Below are 17,519 nucleotides of genomic sequence, written 5' to 3' on the forward strand. Positions count from 1 at the left end.
GTGTTGGTAAGGATGTGGAGAAAAGGGAACCCTCGTTGATGGGAACACAGACTGGTGCGGCCACGGTGGAAAACAGTATGGAAGTTCTTCAAAAAATTAAAAATGGAACTGCCTTATGACCAAGAAACTCCACTTCTGGGAATATATCCAAATAAATGCAAAACACAAATTTGAAAGAATATATGCACACCTATGTTCATGGCAGCATTATTTACAATAGCCAAGATATAGAAGCAACACAAGTGTCCCTCAATAGACGATTGGATAAAGAAGATGTGGCACATATATACAATGGAATATTACTTGGCCATAAAAAGAATGAAATCTTACCATTTGCAGCAGCATGGATGGACCTAGAAGGTATTATCCTCAATGAAATAAGTCAGCCAAAGACAAATACTACATGATTTCACTTATATGTATAATTGAAAGAACATAAAATAAACAAACAAACAAAATTGAAACAGGCTCATAGACACAGAGAACAGATGGATGGTTGCCAGAGGAGAGGAGGCTGGGGGACTGGGTGAAAGAGATGAAGGGATTAAGAAGTATAGACCTGTAGTTACAAAACAGTCACAGAGATGTGAAGTATAATATAGGGAATATAGTTAATACTACTGTAATTACTAGGTATGGTGCCCATGGGTACCTGAAATATCAGGGGGAACATTTTGTCAAGTATGTGATTGTCTAACCACTATCCTGTATACCTAAAACTAATACGAAATCATATTGAATGTAAACCGTAATTGAATAAAAATAAAAGTAACAAGAATTCTCAACAGAGTTCAGCTGGTCTTACTGGTGTCTTCACCCCTGGAGAGAGTACAAGATAATCAGCTCATAGGAAGGACAACTAACCACCAAAGGATCAAAAAGACAGGACAATGCAGACATTGTTCTGGAAATGCTAAACCTTTATAGAGTCTTTTGTGCCCCTGTTTTGTGGACTCTGTGGCACTATACACAGCAGTGGCCAACGCTGCTCCCAGCCCCCACTGCCATGCTTACGTTCGCTGGGACAGTGTCTCAGGGGACAAGAAAGGGAGCTTTGAAATCTAAGCCACAAATCACAGTGAGGACATCTAGTTACTCTCCTGCTAAAGCTTGATCATCACCCTTCATGGGAAAGGGGCCTAGAAACACACACACACACACACACACACACACACACACACACAGCTTTATTTTCCAATAACGTCATAGTCAGAAGCAAATTCGACCATTACTGACAATATTTATGAAGATAAAATAGACTCACAATGTAGATAGAAATCTGCTTTAAAATAAAGTTTATAAAAATCTATGTACCCAATAAGATTAGTTATACTTAATTTTCAGTAGAGACATGGCAATAAGAGATAACCTATTAACCTCCATACTATTGTTACAAGTCCTGTTCCAAAACAAGGGACAAAAAGAAGAGGCATTTTATAAAGAATTATCAATTTTTCACTTCTAAGTAACATTTTAAGTGAGAATTTAGCTGATTTCACATCAAACGTGCATGGTATCACCCTGGACACACAGCAGGCAACAGATGTAAAAGCCAACATCTAAGACAGCCTAGATATTCTTACCTCAACTCTGCGATTAACAATCACAAGTTTCGCTCTCTATAAAAGAACCCTTCCAGCTTCACTGAAGACAAAAGGCTGAATACAAAAAGCCTGGGTGTGGGGACATCAGCTACTTCAGTTTCAGGCTTTCTTGTCCTGGATATTTCGAGGTCATCACAGCCTGCTTAGTCTCTGATCTGAGCAAAGCCCCATGCTGGAAGTGACTGCAGATGACAAGGAATCAGCTGTGTGCCACCTGTGGGCCACACGTCTCTGTAGTGCAGAGAAAAATCACTGCTCCTTTGAACCTGAAACCACTCAGTTCTTCTCATCTCCCACCATTCAGCCACCTTGTTTCTTCCTTTAACAAGCCCGAACTTCTAGCCAGATCCACTTAAGAAGCTTGGGCTCTATATTCAGAGAAGATGAAGCAAAAAGTGTTATTATAGCCTCAAAGAACTGAAATATCCAATTAAAAGAAAAAAAGATTTGCCACAGCATCGAGAGTAGTAAAAAAATAGAGAGAGATAGAGATAGAGATAGAGATAGAGATAGAGATAGAGATAGAGATCTCCATCCTTTACCTCTAAAGAGAACAGACTTGAAACCTGAGCAACAGAGCATGCGTGAATGAGTGAGATACTTTACAAGATCACTCCGTACTCTATCTGCTGTACTGCATCTATTCCAAAGTGAGTTAGGAAGGAAGCAAGTTTAAAGCAAAATACTGGACGGAACTGCCTTTACATGAATATTTGTCAGAGAAGGTCTGAGCATTTACTGATAAGCAGCTTTCAATATAAACAAGAGCCCGCACCCCACACCCGTCTTGTTACTGGATCCAGCAGCTCTGGGAAGCCACCTTCCTGGGCAATGGTCCTTGGAGACACCTTCTAGAGCTGATGTTTCTGAAAACCCAGGAAAGGAAGCAGACTGAACCTGCTCCCCCTGCCCCACGGGCCTCCATCTCAGGAGCAGGTCAACTCTGAATCTCTTGTTCCACTCCCCACCCGGAGGTAGTGGGCTGATCTGGAGAGAAGGGGCCGCCACGTCCTCCGGGAGGCTGCAGGAGCCAGGCCAGCCTCCCAGGTCATTGGCACAGTCACATGGGCTAGGGCAGGGCAGCCTAAGGTAGCTCTGTACCAAGACCAGGTCGAAGATGCTGCTGGGCCTATACCCTTCCTCCTCCACACCCCCACTCAACGCCCCTGCATGAATATCCACAGCTGTCTCTGGCTACAAGCTTTCCAGAGACCTGCCCGGTGACAGAAGTCAGGCACGTGACAGAAGTCAGGCACAAGCGGGTCTTGGGTTGGCTTTGAACAGAGGAAACCTGATCTCCAGAAGGCCTGCCAAGACCAGCGGCCTGCCTCTCACGTCAATGCCGTGATTAAGAACCTGAATATTGACTTGATGGGGTGTGTACGTGTGTTGGGGGGGAGGGGAAGGAGAGGGAGGTGGACAAACATTAGCAAACAAAGACAATGAGTCTGTGCCTTGATTTGCACTTTCATTAGAACAAGGTTCTGTTTCCATCAGTGTGCTGGCCCCTTAATTTACAGGTACATTCAAAGAAAGATTGATGCTTAGACACCAATGAGTGCTTCAGATTACTGAGTCACCAGGCTTTTTATTTTATTTTATTTTATTTTATTTATTTATTTATTTACTCTATAAGGGATTTATTTAATGCACAAAACTAGTTTGGGACATTCATTTTTGAGATTAACTTTTTTTTTTTTTATGAATTTTTTTTTTTTTTTTTTTTTTATCCTCACCCGAGGATATTTTTCCATTTTTTGTACACATAGAGTGGGAGGGAGAGAGAGGAAGGGAGAGAGAGACAGAAACATCGACGTGAAGGGACACATCAAGTGGCTGCCACCCGCACGACCAACCAGGGCCGGGGACAAACTGCAACCGAAGTACATGCCCTTAGCGGGAACCGAACCCGGGTCTCTCTGGACCGCAGGCCGACGCTCTAACCGCTGAGCCAAACTGGCCAGGGCATATTTATTTTTTTGTTACAGATATTTTACCTTTTTACCCCATTGGCACCCCACACCCCACCCCACCTCTGCCTCGTCCCTGGCTTAGTTGTCCATGTCCATTGGTCATGCATACATGCATATAAGTTCTGTGGTTTACCTCTTCCCACCCCCCCACCCCCCCACCCCCTCTTCTGAGGGATGTTTTTTATTTTATTTTAAAGAAATGTTTATAGCCCTGGCCAGTTTGGCTCAGCTGTTAGAGCATCGACCTGCAGTCCAGAGAGACCGGGGTTCGGTTCCTGCTAAGGGCACGTACCTTGGTTGCAATTTGTCCCTGGCCCTGGTTGGGTCGTGTGGGTAGCAGCCACTCGATGTGTCCCTTTCACGTCAATGTTTCTCTCTCTCTCTCTCTCTCTTCCTCTCTCTCCCTCCCACTCTAGCTGAACAAAAAATGGAAAAATGTCCTCAAGTGAGGAAAAAAAAAAGTGTTTATATGTTTCTCTCCTAAAATTATGTTTAACTTATGCACAAAAAAAGGATAAAGAATTCTTGCAAATCATAGAAAAATACTAAACGCAGTACGTGCAGCTGCTTTACGCTAGCCCAGTAACTGAAGGGACCCAGTGACAGCCACAGTCGCTTCCAAAAAAAAGCAAAACAGAAAAGTATGGGGGCTGCTCTGGGCGCTACCGAGTGCAAGGATCACACAAGGCGCCCACTGCCCATAACCTCGTGGCTGGAGCCAGGACCCACGAGGCATGCAGCATGGCATCAGCGACAGATTCCTTCTTTTTCGCACAGTGCTGGTGGAAAAGAGTAAGAACTTCTCATTCCTCCAAAGCAGAAAGGCCCACACCAGCCCCCATCGTACCCTCTGCTTCCCTCCCTTCACCTTCTCCAGCCTCCAAAAAAGATGAGCAGAACTGTCACACTTTGAAGGACACAGTGACATTTTTCTTTTGTTCAGCACGGAGAACATGAATGCGAGGTGGTGATGTTAATGTGAAAATAAACACACCTGAAGAATTCCCCCCAAAGCACGAGGGGGGCTGGTGGACAGGCACTGGGGTCAGGTGAGGCCAGGGAGTCGGCCTGGGGTCCCTGCTCTTACCTGTGGGCAAGTGTCCTGAGAGTCCCCAGAGGCCAGAGGGAAGGCGCCCACCCTCCCCTCAGGGAGCTCCAGCACCTGCTGGGCAGGTGTCAGAATCCCACTGACAACACGAGGATGGGATTAGACACAAAGACCGTTTCTCTCCATCTTCCAGCAAGTTTTTAAAACGATATGGCCTCCAAGTGTTTCTACTCTGCCCAGAATTCATACAAAGACCCAAAGAGTTAAACTAATAAAGCATGGTTTTTGAACACTTCCAATTAATAATTTGAAATATTTTTCTGAGCTTTGAATCATCACACACACAAAAGAGAGAGAGAGAGGCCTAAATTAGCTTTGCAATAGCAATGCAATTAATTAATAATAAATGAAGAAAATAGGAAATCCATTTTCAGGGTTTTCTTTAATTCTTACTGGAAAGAAATTTAATACTAATAAGAAACATAAAATACAGTACACTGAATGAGTCCGTAAAATCCCTTAAGTAAAAGTAAAGCAAAAACAACAGGAACATGAAAGCACTTGCATTTCACTTTATTACCCAAGTGGGGACAGATAAAAAGAGAAAGAAGAAAATGGAACTAGGTGGGAAAAAGTGACAGGAAAAGAGGGGGTAGGAGGAAGAAGACGCGGAGAGACTGACAGAAACGGAGAGACGCCGATGGGGAGAGGCCGACTGCTGTGTGGCTGGAGGTCTGCTTCCCTCCAGTCACAGGGAACGCTCAGGGTTGTCTAGTGCACTTGGAAAAGTTGGTTGTTTCATCAGTGTTCATTGCTTTTCAAAAGCAGCATCTACATTCGCCACAATCAACAGGTTAACCAGGCCAGGAAATGTCATCTGCGCAGGGACCCCAGCCGGGCCAGAGGCAGACAGCAGGGCAGCGGACCCCGGGCCTGGAGTCCCTCACAGGGACTGACAAGAGGAAGTAAGCTGGGAAAGGGACTATAATGTTGGGAAAATAGGCTCCTAAACCATGTCTGTCATGTCACCTTCCTTTACTCCAGAGCAATGGGCAGTAGCAACCATTTCTAAATCAGCAGAACAGGCCCCAGAAGGTCTGCTTCTCTTTCTTTTTTTCAAAATTTTTTTCTTTATTGATTCTAGAGAGAGAGGAAAGGAGAGGGAGAGGGAGGGGGGGGGAGAGAGGAAGGGGGGGGAGAGAGAGAGAAAGAGAAGAGAGAACATTGATTGCTTGCCTCTTGCATGACCCCCACTGGGGATTTGGCCCACAACCTGGGCATGTACCCTGACCAGGAATCGAACCAGCAACCTCTTGGTGCATGGGTTGACAATCACTGAGCCACACCAGCTGGGCGTCTGCTTCTCTTTCAACAAGGACAGAGGAAATAGACGACCAACTCTCCAGTTGGGGGACTACCACTCGGAATGAAAATTACCTCCCAAGAGAACCTGAGCAAGAAGCCGGGACAGATACAGACATGGCACAAGACAATCCCACAGCCCAAGGGAGCCCCCACGACCTCACGTCAGCCCTGAGAAGTCACTAGCATGGGAAGAAAAATCACAGCGTTCCCATGATTTGGCTCAAATGTCACCTCTCGGCTAAATTGCTTCTCACATCACCCAGGGAAAGTGTAATACTGCCATTCCGCTAATATTTAATAAGTTCTTATTGTCTGCAAGGCTCTTACACAGTAAAGTAAATTGTTGCTTAGAGACTTGAGCTCCTTGAAGGTCAAAGTCTAGATATGACTATGCAAATAGATCTTGCATTAAAAGCATCTTCACTAAAAATCAGTGACATATACTATAGGAATAGCAAATCCCGTCACACACACACACACACACACACACACACACACACACACCCGCCTCCTTTTTCTTATGTTATAAACAAACATAAATGTCAAACACAGGCAAGCAAATCACCATCACTTAACCCAAATGTCCCTTCCAAACACCACTTGGCTTCTGGAAAGAGCAGCCTTTTGTGTGGCCTCCCTTTACCATAGGCTCCAAATCCACCGGACCTGCCCACCCCTTCTCTGCACCCCCACCTCAATCCATGGGGCTCGAACCTCTCGGCATTATCCGTCACTCTCCTTGCCACCAAAGTCAATAGCTACATTGCCCTTACTCTGCTTGGCCTCTCCCCTGCCTACCCTGAAATGTCCACATTCATGCTCTGTCCTCTGTTTGCTCCACTTTTTTTTCCTGAGCCATCTCAGCAACTTAATAGCTTCAAACATCACCTGTGCCAAGGTCTCCCAAACTATGACATTTTGCCCTACTCCTTCCTTAGACCCAGATTTCACTGCGATGCACATGGACATCCCATAAGGACCTGGCGGTGGCTTTAAAACATGCGTACACTCCTCCCACCAACATGGAGTCTAATTCCCCTCTCCTTGCACATGGCTATCCTCTGTGACACACTTCTATGAAATGAGAAAAAGGTGATGTCACATGATCTCAATTCTAGCTCATCAAGAGCCACACACCTTCCCCCTACCTCTCTCTCAGGACTCACACCCTGGGAGTCCTGAGCTGACATCCTGAGTGGCATGTTGTTGGGTCAACAGCATGGTCTCCAGGGAAAAACAACACTCAGTACAGGCAAGCAGAGAGCCATCAACAAACAGAGCCAGGATGTTTGGGCTGGAGACCACGAAGGAGAGACAGGGGCCTGTCCCCATCTTCCCAGCACAACCGGCCCTCAGGTGGTTCTTTGGATGATCCCAGCCTCAAGCATCAAGTGGTCCCAACTGAGGCTGAGTAAAGCAGAGACAAGCTGTGCCCACCGAGCCCTGTCACGTTCCACTTCTGTGACCCTGACCCAAGCTGCTATTTTAAACCAGTAGGTTTCAGGGCGGATGCTATGCAGCTCGGGATAACCAGAACAGGGCTTAAGTGTGACAGACCTCAGAGTAAATGCAGAACCTCACTCCTCCATCTGCTCTTCTTTCCCGAGAGTCTAACCCCGTTCCAACCTGAAAGCCCTTCCTTTTACTGGCCTTTGTCCTCGGATCCCCACCCTACATCTGATCCCCAATTCCCTTCCTTGACCTTTTTTCTCTTACAAAGATTTCCTACTTAGCCTTGAAGTCCAAGTTTAAAGATCACCCACTTTCAGAATTCTTTGCTGTGGACCCAGCCTGAGCCGCTCACTTCCTCCTCGGTCACGGCCGGGCAGAGCACTGAGATGCCCACTTCGCTGCCGTGGCCTCACTGTAAGCTTGCACTTGTCTCTAAAGAAATGAAATGTTTCATTTGAAATGGGAACCACTGAAATAGCATTTCACAGAAATAGCTAATATTTAGTTTCACAATCAGTATGTACCGAGTACCAGTGCTACTCACAGAGTTTTACTGAACACGGGAGGTACCATCAACCTCAAAGAGGTTTAGTGACTTATCTGATATCTCATAACCAGAAAATGATGAAGCTGAATTCAACCCAGACATAACTTCAAGTCCAGCATTCTTTGCCCTAAACATGTGTTACTCGTTCTGATCCATGAGGACACACACAGCCACCTGCTGGTGCAGACACACATCCTGCTGCTTCCTTCCCATGGCGTTACCACAGCCCGCTGCTCTTCTGCACAGTGCTTGTTAAAAGAAAAGGGAGGGTGCATATAACGCCTCCAGACACCTCACGCTTTTTATCAAAATACGTTCCAGATGGATGAAAGATTTAAAAGTAAAAAAATAAAACCATAAATATATACACGCAACGTGAAGAAGGCATTTCTAGGAATGAGTCAAAAGCCAGAAGCTTGCCCTGGCCAGTTTGGCTCAGCGGTTGGGCATCTGCCTGCAGACCAGAGAGTCCGGAGTTCAGTTCCCACTAGGGGCACGTACTACAAAAAAAAGCTAGAAGCTAAAGATAAAAACCCATCAATTAGTCTTTCTGCCTAGGAAACGAAAAGTACTATAAAATCAAAACAGAAACAACAAACTAGGAACAAATATATTAGTAATCCACACCATGGACAGCGGGACACATCTACAAATCAAGAAGAAAAAGACTAAATACCACAATAGTAGAACTGGCAGAGTATATGAACGGATATTTCACAGAAAATGAAACACAGATCCTAACCCTATTGAATGAAATATAACCACCTTCATATTAAGAAAAATACATAATTAAACATATACTGAGAAGCCCCTGTTCCCCTATGAGTTAAGCAAAGGTGACAAAGTGTGACAACAGCCTCGCTGGGTGACGGAGGGAGCAGCTGCTCCCACACTGGTACACGGCTGGCGCCACTTCCACAGAGCAGAATTGAACAGTCAGACTGAACAGTCACATCCTTCTAAGAATTCTTCCCACAGACATACTGGCACATTTACCGAATGGCTTGGATACAAAGTTATTTGCTGCAGCTTTGTGTTAAGAGCCAAATTATTAGGGGAAACCTAAATGTCCATCAATAGGGAACAAGTTAAATATCACCCATTATGGTACATACTGTGGAGGCACAAAACATAACTTCCCTCCCAACTTCCAAGTTCTTCTAGCTGGGCTGATAATCAAATTCACATGACACAGATTAACAGGAGAAAATGTCCAAAGTTTATTGCAGATGTCCATGTGGGGGGTGCCATAAAAACATAAGACCCACAGATGCTGCACGGGCTGTTGAGGCTTATGTGCCATTCTGGACAAGGGAGAACGGGGCAGGGGGCTGCGCGTTCAAAAGGAAAGCAGGTGACTTACAGGTAGATAAGAACGAGCAAACGTGATAAGCAAAGTTTGGCTAGGCCACCCAGAAACAATGGGACACAGAAGGAAGGTCAACCAACAGGCTCCGCTAGATTTCTCCCCATTGGCCACATTTAGTTCATATTATGATGCGAAGGTGATGCTCCGTTCCTTTAAGCAGGTGTTTCTACCTGATTTCCTCTAGGCAGGTAAGGGGGCAGAAGGTCCAAGTTTCTCTCAGAGACTTCTGTTTCTTAATAACCAGCTTAAAGTCAATAGACCAAAAAGCATATCTGGGGATGGCAAACTCTGGTTCCCCTCAATAACATGGTACATCTACATGTCATGTAGCCACGCTGCATGTCAAATGACCTCTGAAACACACTGTATTTAAGTGAAGGAAGTTAGGTGCCGAGCAATTTGTGCTAGCTTATATAACACAGCCACACAATACAGAGAGAAATATGTATCTAAATAAGAGTGTATGTATAACTCCATAAACTCTCTCTGGGTAGCAGGGAGATTTACATTTTTCAACCTTTTAGTCATTCTGAATGTTGTGTCATGTGCACTCGTACGTGGTCACACTAGTCAAAATGATATTGGAGAAGTGTTTTTAAAATGTGAGTTTTTTTAAGGCAAGTAATAAAATAAAATATTCAAAAGGGATTATTTGTGATTTGTTGAAAAGTTTAGCTATATGGATGGCTATAAACCAATATGGTAATAGTGATTTTTCAGAGTAGGATTACAGGTGATTTTTATTTTCTTTTTCTTCATCTTTATTTTCTGATTTCTCTAAAAGGCATAACTATTCTCAGCTACCAAAAAATTATTTTTAACTCAAATATTTTTTGTTTTTGTTAATCCTCACCTGAGGATATTTTTCCATTTATTTTTAGGTAGGGTGGAAGGGAGGGAAGGAGGGAGGGAAAAACATCGATGTGAGAGAGGCACATAGATTGGTTGCCTCCTACACTTGTCCAACTGGGGCTTGGGATTGAACCTACAATCCAGGTACATGCCCTTGACCAGAAATCGAACCCAAGACCCTTCGGTCTGAAGGCAGACACTTTAACAACTGAGCCAAACAGGCCAGAGCTAACTCAAACAGTTTTTTAACTTCCACCAAACATTAAATTCCTTGATCTCTTGGACTTTTCTATAAAAATACATTGCTAATAAAAATACAGTGCTAAGCCCAGTAGGTATGGCTCAGTGCCTGAGCGTCAACCCATGCACCAAGAAGTCACCAGTTCAATTCCCAGTCGGGGCATATGCCCAGGTTGTGGACCAAATCCCCAGTGGGGGTATGCAGGAGGTGGCCAGTCGATGGTCTCTCTCATTGATGTTTCTATCTCTTTCTCCCTCTCTCTTCCTCTTTAAAATCAATAAAGAAAAATTTTTTAAAAAACAAACCATTGCTAAGATTATGGTTTCTGTATAGCTGGTACCCACCCAGTTTAAGTAAAATTTGGGAGAGTCTAAAGAGGGAGATTCTACAACAGTCAACAATTAAAGCATAAATAATAAACCCCGAAAGGAAAATAAAACAATCAGCCTACAACAAAAGGATCTGAAGCACAGACGGTCTGGGGATTGGGTGTTCTTTTTTGCTCTGAACTGGGAGGTATCTCTTTAGATTGTATGCGTGGCTTACTCTGCTTTGAAATCTTGCTAACCTCTCACAACCCCTCCTACCACTCAGTTTTCCCCTGGAGACCAGGCAGGCTTTGGCATAAAAATAAATGCAGGAAGTGAATGTGAGCTAACAAAGACATCAGCACCATATGGAAAGCGAGACCTGACCAAAGAAACCAAGAACCTGGGTGGGTCACACCTGGAGATTTGTGAGCAGACCTCCAAACTGTTATCCAGTCATCTCCACATTTGTTTTACTTTTAAACAAGTGACATCTCACATTTTTGTCAACTCTAAGGCAAGATTACAATGCTGAAACCACAATGACATATCACTGTGTCACTGTTTTCTTTCAGCCTTCCCCCTCCCCATTTTTTTGGCCCGTGCTCTCCCACTTAAAATAAAGTGTGTGTGTGTTTAATTCAAACAGATAAAATGCTTAATGGCTAGTTGACTAATACTTCCGTATAATGGTGCTAAACTAGAGGTTATTGGTAACATAAGAGAGTACTGACTATAAATATTTATTCAGCCCCATAAAGGGTAGTCAGGAGGTTTCTTTTTACACAATAGGTGCTCTAGTTAGCACAGAGCAGGAAATACCACACACATTAGACGTGCTGTGTGGGGCTTAACACGCTGAAATTCTTGACATGCACCAGCAGGTTAAGGTATATTTTAAATCATTTGATGTTGACTGGGCTTTCAATATAAGCAGAGTATTTTATACGAAGTCTTGGTACTGAGGATAGTGAGAAACTATTGGAATCTGAGCCTGATACCGAAGAGTATTAGAATATGCCACTAAAAACACAAAGAAAACTGTCATTTCCAAACTGTGTAGCTCTGCTCAATAACACTGGTAGCAAAGGATACATTTTGACAGCTTCATATAAGAAGGGAGTTATAAGAAGACATTTTCAATAAAGAAATTCATTTAAGACAAGAGGTAGAGAATTTAATTTTGCATCTATAGGTTTTTTTTTTAAAGGGACAGACAAATGCAAGAAAGTCCATGCAAAAAAAAAATCACAATTCAAGAGCTAAACACAGTTTTATAAGCCTTATTTCAGCCAACATCATTTGCTAGTGAACATGCAGATTTACAATGCGAGGCTCCTCCTCTATGTTAAACCAGGCGTCTCTGAGTCACTGAAGACATCCATCCACTCCACTGGTACAAAAACCTCATATTACTTACCCCCCAAGCCCAGCACAGCCTCATCAGCAACTTTCTCCGCCTAACCACAGAGTTCTGCTTCCTTTAAAATTACAGAGGGAAAAAAGAGCAGGAGGCTGGAGGAAGAAGGAAGCGAGAGTCCAACTTGGAGGGTCACCAGAGGTTCCAACAGCTGGAAAGGACTCCTGGACATTCCCCCTTCCATCACAGGCAGTCCACAGATACTATGAGCACCTACTGTGTGCCGTGGAAACATAAAGATGAGAAGGCAAAAGAGACAGCAGATGGAACCAGAAGTGTAAGGTAAGGCCACGTGGTTGTTACCCAGCATAGCTGCGCAGGGAGCCCCCTGACCTTCCCAAGGCACGTGACTCACTTGTCGTTCTGAGGTCTGTCTCCATATCTCCCCTCAAAGAGGATGGATCTCCCTTGCCCTGGATCAATACGATTAAAAACAAGGACTAATGTGACTGACAAGATAAAACATTTGAAAATTAGAGAGGGAAAAAGAATCCACTTACAAGCCAAAGAATTCCTAAAATATGTCTTACACACACACACACACACACACACACACACTATTCCTACAAAAACCACACCAAGTTCAGCAGCCAGGTGGAATACTAGATCGGTACTAATGACTAATTCTTACCAGCCGAGTGAGAATACAAAATCTCATCAAACTGGTCATTCCACTCACCTAGGTCAGGCACAGCTACTGACAAGTACCAAACATAGTCACTCTGAAAACATCGTTGTGTTAATTATGACAATGGAAGACATGTACAAAGTTGCATGTTCACATGTTTGAGACCCCAACTATCCCCATTAAAAATATGACAGAACATGGTGGCCTCTGGCCTTCTAACAACACGTAGACCTGTGATGAGCTTTCTGACTCAAACATTTGAATGTCTACTACGTGCTAATCACCATGTTACCCAACCATGGACAAAGATAAAGTACACACTTCTCACCTCAAGAAGTTTGAAATGTGGACATTATGGGTGCCTGTGTATGTATATATATACAACGTATTAAATATGCATATATGTAAAATATATATTACATATTGTCAGCTCTCATATGTTCAGTGTGAGATTAATTTGAGGGGTGGGGAGAAAATAAGGGTTGGAAGGCTCCAGAGAATCTATCTTACCAAAAGTAACATACAAAACTGTATAAATGGAATATGCTTTTATTTACATAAAAACACAGAAGCATGAGGGAAAATACTGTAGGGTAATAAGCAAGACATGAAAACTACTGTGTTGGGGCTCAAAACAGTAGTCTTTCCTTCCCCAACTTTTTTAAATTGACCCGATTGTTTCCTTTTGTATTTTTGAGGATTTATATATCTCTTTAAAAGTGTGCTGTGCATCTGTCACAGTTGCTGGGTTATTATGGGCAAAGATCTCTAGGATGTAGCAATACTGATATCTGAAAGCCCTACCTAAAATGCCACATCTCTTAAACAACGATTCCATTCAAGGCACTGGCACTTGGCATACAGTTTTCAAAACCATGTGCGTCCTAAGCTGTAGTGATTAGACTAAGGGTTGGTTTTGTGTGGTGGGGCGGCACCTTGATGGGTAAAAGAAGGCCCTTCCTAGGAAAAGCTGCCCCCCGACCCCCGCAGCCCAAGTAAATCCACAGACACCACTCCACAGTTGGGGACACCTGGCATGTAGAATATCTGCGTCCAAACCATCGCCATGAAATCAAACGTCACCAAAATCCTACGTTAACTAGGAGAGGGCAGAAAGTGGTCATGTTCCTATCTTGAGAGGCGAAACGACCCGGTCCCCAGTGCTTCAGTTTCCATCAGTTACAGGAGCCAGCTGTGCCGCACTCGCTCCGCGCTGCCTTCCACCCAAAGCGCATCACCATCGCAGCCCGGCCCGTCGCCGCCTCCCAGAACCTTCTCTGCCATCGGTCCCTCCGCCCGCCAGCGCCCTCCTCCAGCCCGGCCACACCAGGAAGCGCGATCGGACCCCCGGAGCGACCACCCGCGCTGCGGGCGCCGAAGAGGACGCCGTGCACCTGCTGGGCCGCGCGTCCGCCCGCGCGCCCCGCGCCCTCACCTGGCTCGCCGCGCTCCATGTCGCCGGCTCGCTCACCGCTGCCTCGCGTCCTCTGCGCCGCCGCCGCCCGTCCCCGCTCGGATCGCGCCGCCCGCTCCTCCTCGCCTCCGCCTCCACTCCCGCCGAGTCCCCGCCCCCGGAGGCATCCGGCGCCACCCAACCACCTGACCGCCGACCGGTGCGCCGCCACGTAGCTGGGAGGGAGGGCGGGGCCCGCGGACAGTGGGGCCAGGCTGCGGGCTGCGGGGGGGGGGGGGGGGGGGGGCTGGGCGGCTTTTGTGTCAAGCCCTCAAGTTATTTCTACAAGTTTCCTCCGAGGTATCCGCGACGCCCTTTCTCTGTCCCCTGAGCACCTGCCCTCAGGTATTTCGGAGTGGAGCGTTTAGGAAGGCTCTTTAGAGATGCCTTTCCCCCTTATAGTCTGCATATCCTCCTCCGACTGAAATCATCCCCAGGGCCATTTTCAGCAGGTCCCACCAGGCGAAAATGACACAGAATCTCAAAATTTTATGTATTCCCTCTTTTCACAGAAATCGCGCATTTTTCGGCGACAAATTAGGAAGATTTTCTTGTAGTAAGAACTGTTTCGCGTGCAGGACTAAGGACAACACTCTGAAATGGATTAAATTAACCAAAGGGCAGCACTATCAGCGGAGATCTGTTGAAAATGTACTTTGAGGCTTCGTGTCAATTGACCCCGTGGATAGGCTGAAGTGCAGGGAACAGGACTTGCAATTATTAGCGTTAGCCCTGTTTTCAAAGTGTGTTTTGTGGTTACTCATCTTCCACGAAGTCACTTCGGTTCTGTCACTGTAAGGTGGCTCAATTTCATCAGCCTTCTGAGTCTGTGAGTGATGCAATTTCTTCCACTGTTACCTGGAGACTCTGCCCTGGCCTTGCCCTTCAGCTGGCAGCGTGGCATAGTACTCCAGGCACACTAGGCTCTTTCTTATGTGTTTATTAGTTATCATAGTCAGCTGAAGACTCTGCTGCTGCACTCTGTGCCAACACAGGAGACTTCCCCTCAGGACTCCTGCTGCTCCTACTGCACCTGCCTCTTGCTTGGTGCCACTCACACTTGGCACTCATCTCTCAGGCCAGCCAGCTACAGCCAGATGCCCTACTGGCTTATAGCCTAGGAGAGTATAAACTCCAGCGGGTCAAGGACCATTTTGGCAATGGTTTTATTCCTTTTATTATACCATGAATTGAAAAATGTTGTAAGTTTAGCTTTTGGGTTTGCATTTTATTTTTTAAATGTTTTTTTTATCCTCACCCGAGGACATTTTTGCATTTATCTTCAGATGGGGGGGGGGGGGCACATCGATGTGAGAGAGACACATTGAAGGGTTGCCACCCATAGGACCCCAACCTGGGTGGGGACAAACTGCAACCGAGGTTCGTGCCCTTAGAGGGAACTGAACCCGGGACTCTCTGGTCCACAGGCCAATGCTCTAACCGCTGAGCCAAACTGGCCAGGGCTTAAGTATGTTTTTATTGATTTTTTAGTGAGAGAGAGAGAAACATCACTGAGAGAGAGAAACATCAATCAGCTGCCTCCTGCACACTCCCTACTGGGCACTGAGCCTGAAACCCAGGCATGTGCACTGATGGGGAATGAAACTGAGACCTCTTAGTCCATGGGACAACGTTCAGTCCATTGAGCCACACCAGCCCAGCTCGGGTTTGCATTTTAAAATGAGGCACATTGTATCTGCTAACCATCCAGTGTTTGTAACAAAGATATGCAATAACATGCTTTTTTAAACTTTTTTTTTTTTTTAAGTGTAATGGCAAGGCAATTTTTGGCATTGGCAGGAAATTCCATTATGTAGAGAATGTTTGACTAGCTGCTGCTCACAACTACCATATAGAGAGAACATCTGGAGAGACTCTCTCTCAACCTGTGGACTAACTTGTGGACAAATAAATAGCACTGGTGGCTAGAAATACTATTCTATTCATATCTATTTAAAGTATTATGTAGTGATGGGTTTGACTGTTATGTATGTTGAAAGGAAAAACGCCTTGTTTTTTTTTTTCAAGAATGCGTATGCACCCTGGCCAGTTTGCTCAGCGGTTAGAGCATCAGCCCTCAGACCAGAGTCGAGGGTTTGATTCAGTCAGGGGCACCTACTTCAGTTGCGATTCAATCCCTGGCCTTGGTTGGGATTATGCGGGAGGCAACCAATCAGTGTTCCTCTCTCACATCGATGTGTGTCTCTCTCTCACTTTGTCTCTTTCCCTCCCAACCACTGTATCTGAATATCAATGGAAAAATATCCCAAGGTGAAGTTTAAAAAAAAAAAAAAGAGAATGTGTATGCTTATTCACACCTGTGGTAGAGAAGGCTAGCAGCCTACCCAATATCTGCTTTCCCATTGTGCTTTCTAAGAGAGCCCAAACATTGTTTAGGGGAGCAGAGTGTCCGGCTGAAACACAGGCCACTAGATTTACTTTGTTATGTTCTTACTGTTCATGGCAACATGGATTCTTTATTAGGTTTCTTTTTTCAAAGATTCATTTATTGGTGAAATGTCAATATAGAAATTTCCCCCAGCAGATGAATTGAAAAACATTAAAATATTCAAGAGGATAGAAAAACATAGAAGTTCTACGTTGTAAGTGGAGACGTCTGCTCTCCGCCCTCACTGTACCCACCCCTCTGAAAGCCAGCAGAAAACACGCACAGTGTACCTGCCGGGGTGGCCTGGTTGGTTGAGCTCCGTCCTGTGCCTCGGGTAAATATTAACTTACTTTTTCTGTCTCTAAATACATCCTTCAGAGAGGATAAAAATAAAAATAACTCCCTTCATTTAAACACACACACACACACAGAGAACGTGTAGATGGTGGGGACTCGGGGCAGGCCCATCCCAGATGTTATGGGCCCTGAGGCAAGGGTTCAAGCTCAGGCCCTGCATCCGGTCCACCTGGCATGCTCCCGTGTGTGGGCACCTCAGCCACATACCCCATCTTTAGCCACTCTCTCCCATCAGCCACCCCTTGGCCATACCTCAGCCTCAAAAACTCTGTCCTGGGGAAAAGGCCAAAACAAAGGTCCAGAAAACACATCCAGGGCAGTTTAGGGGGACGATTTGGGAGTTAGTCGTGTGCATGGTATAAAGAGGGTGTAGGAATGGTGGGCATGTCCATTTAGCCCCAGGGACTGCTCACACAGATGAGAATCGCAGGTGGGCAGTATGTAAAACAGGGGGCCCAGTCCAGGGGTGCTCAGGAACCTGGGTCTGAGGTTACCAGATAAGATACAGGATAC

At 45.3% G+C, this 17,519-nt stretch overlaps 1 protein-coding gene across 1 annotated transcript in view; it reads right to left on the reverse strand.

Annotated features, from left to right (window-relative positions):
- Window positions 1-14,299, reverse strand: part of TPD52 (tumor protein D52) — a 68,683-nt gene extending 54,384 nt beyond the window's left edge. Inside the window, exon 1 of the mRNA XM_036263766.1 lies at window positions 14,243-14,299. Coding sequence (XP_036119659.1) covers window positions 14,243-14,261 — 19 coding nt within the window. The 5' untranslated portion in view covers window positions 14,262-14,299. The remainder of the gene's footprint in view (window positions 1-14,242) is intronic.
- Window positions 14,300-17,519: the final 3,220 nt, after the last annotated feature.

This window comes from Molossus molossus, unplaced genomic scaffold (assembly GCF_014108415.1).
Source record: "Molossus molossus isolate mMolMol1 unplaced genomic scaffold, mMolMol1.p scaffold_m16_p_16, whole genome shotgun sequence".
Taxonomy (NCBI): Eukaryota; Metazoa; Chordata; class Mammalia; order Chiroptera; family Molossidae; genus Molossus; species Molossus molossus.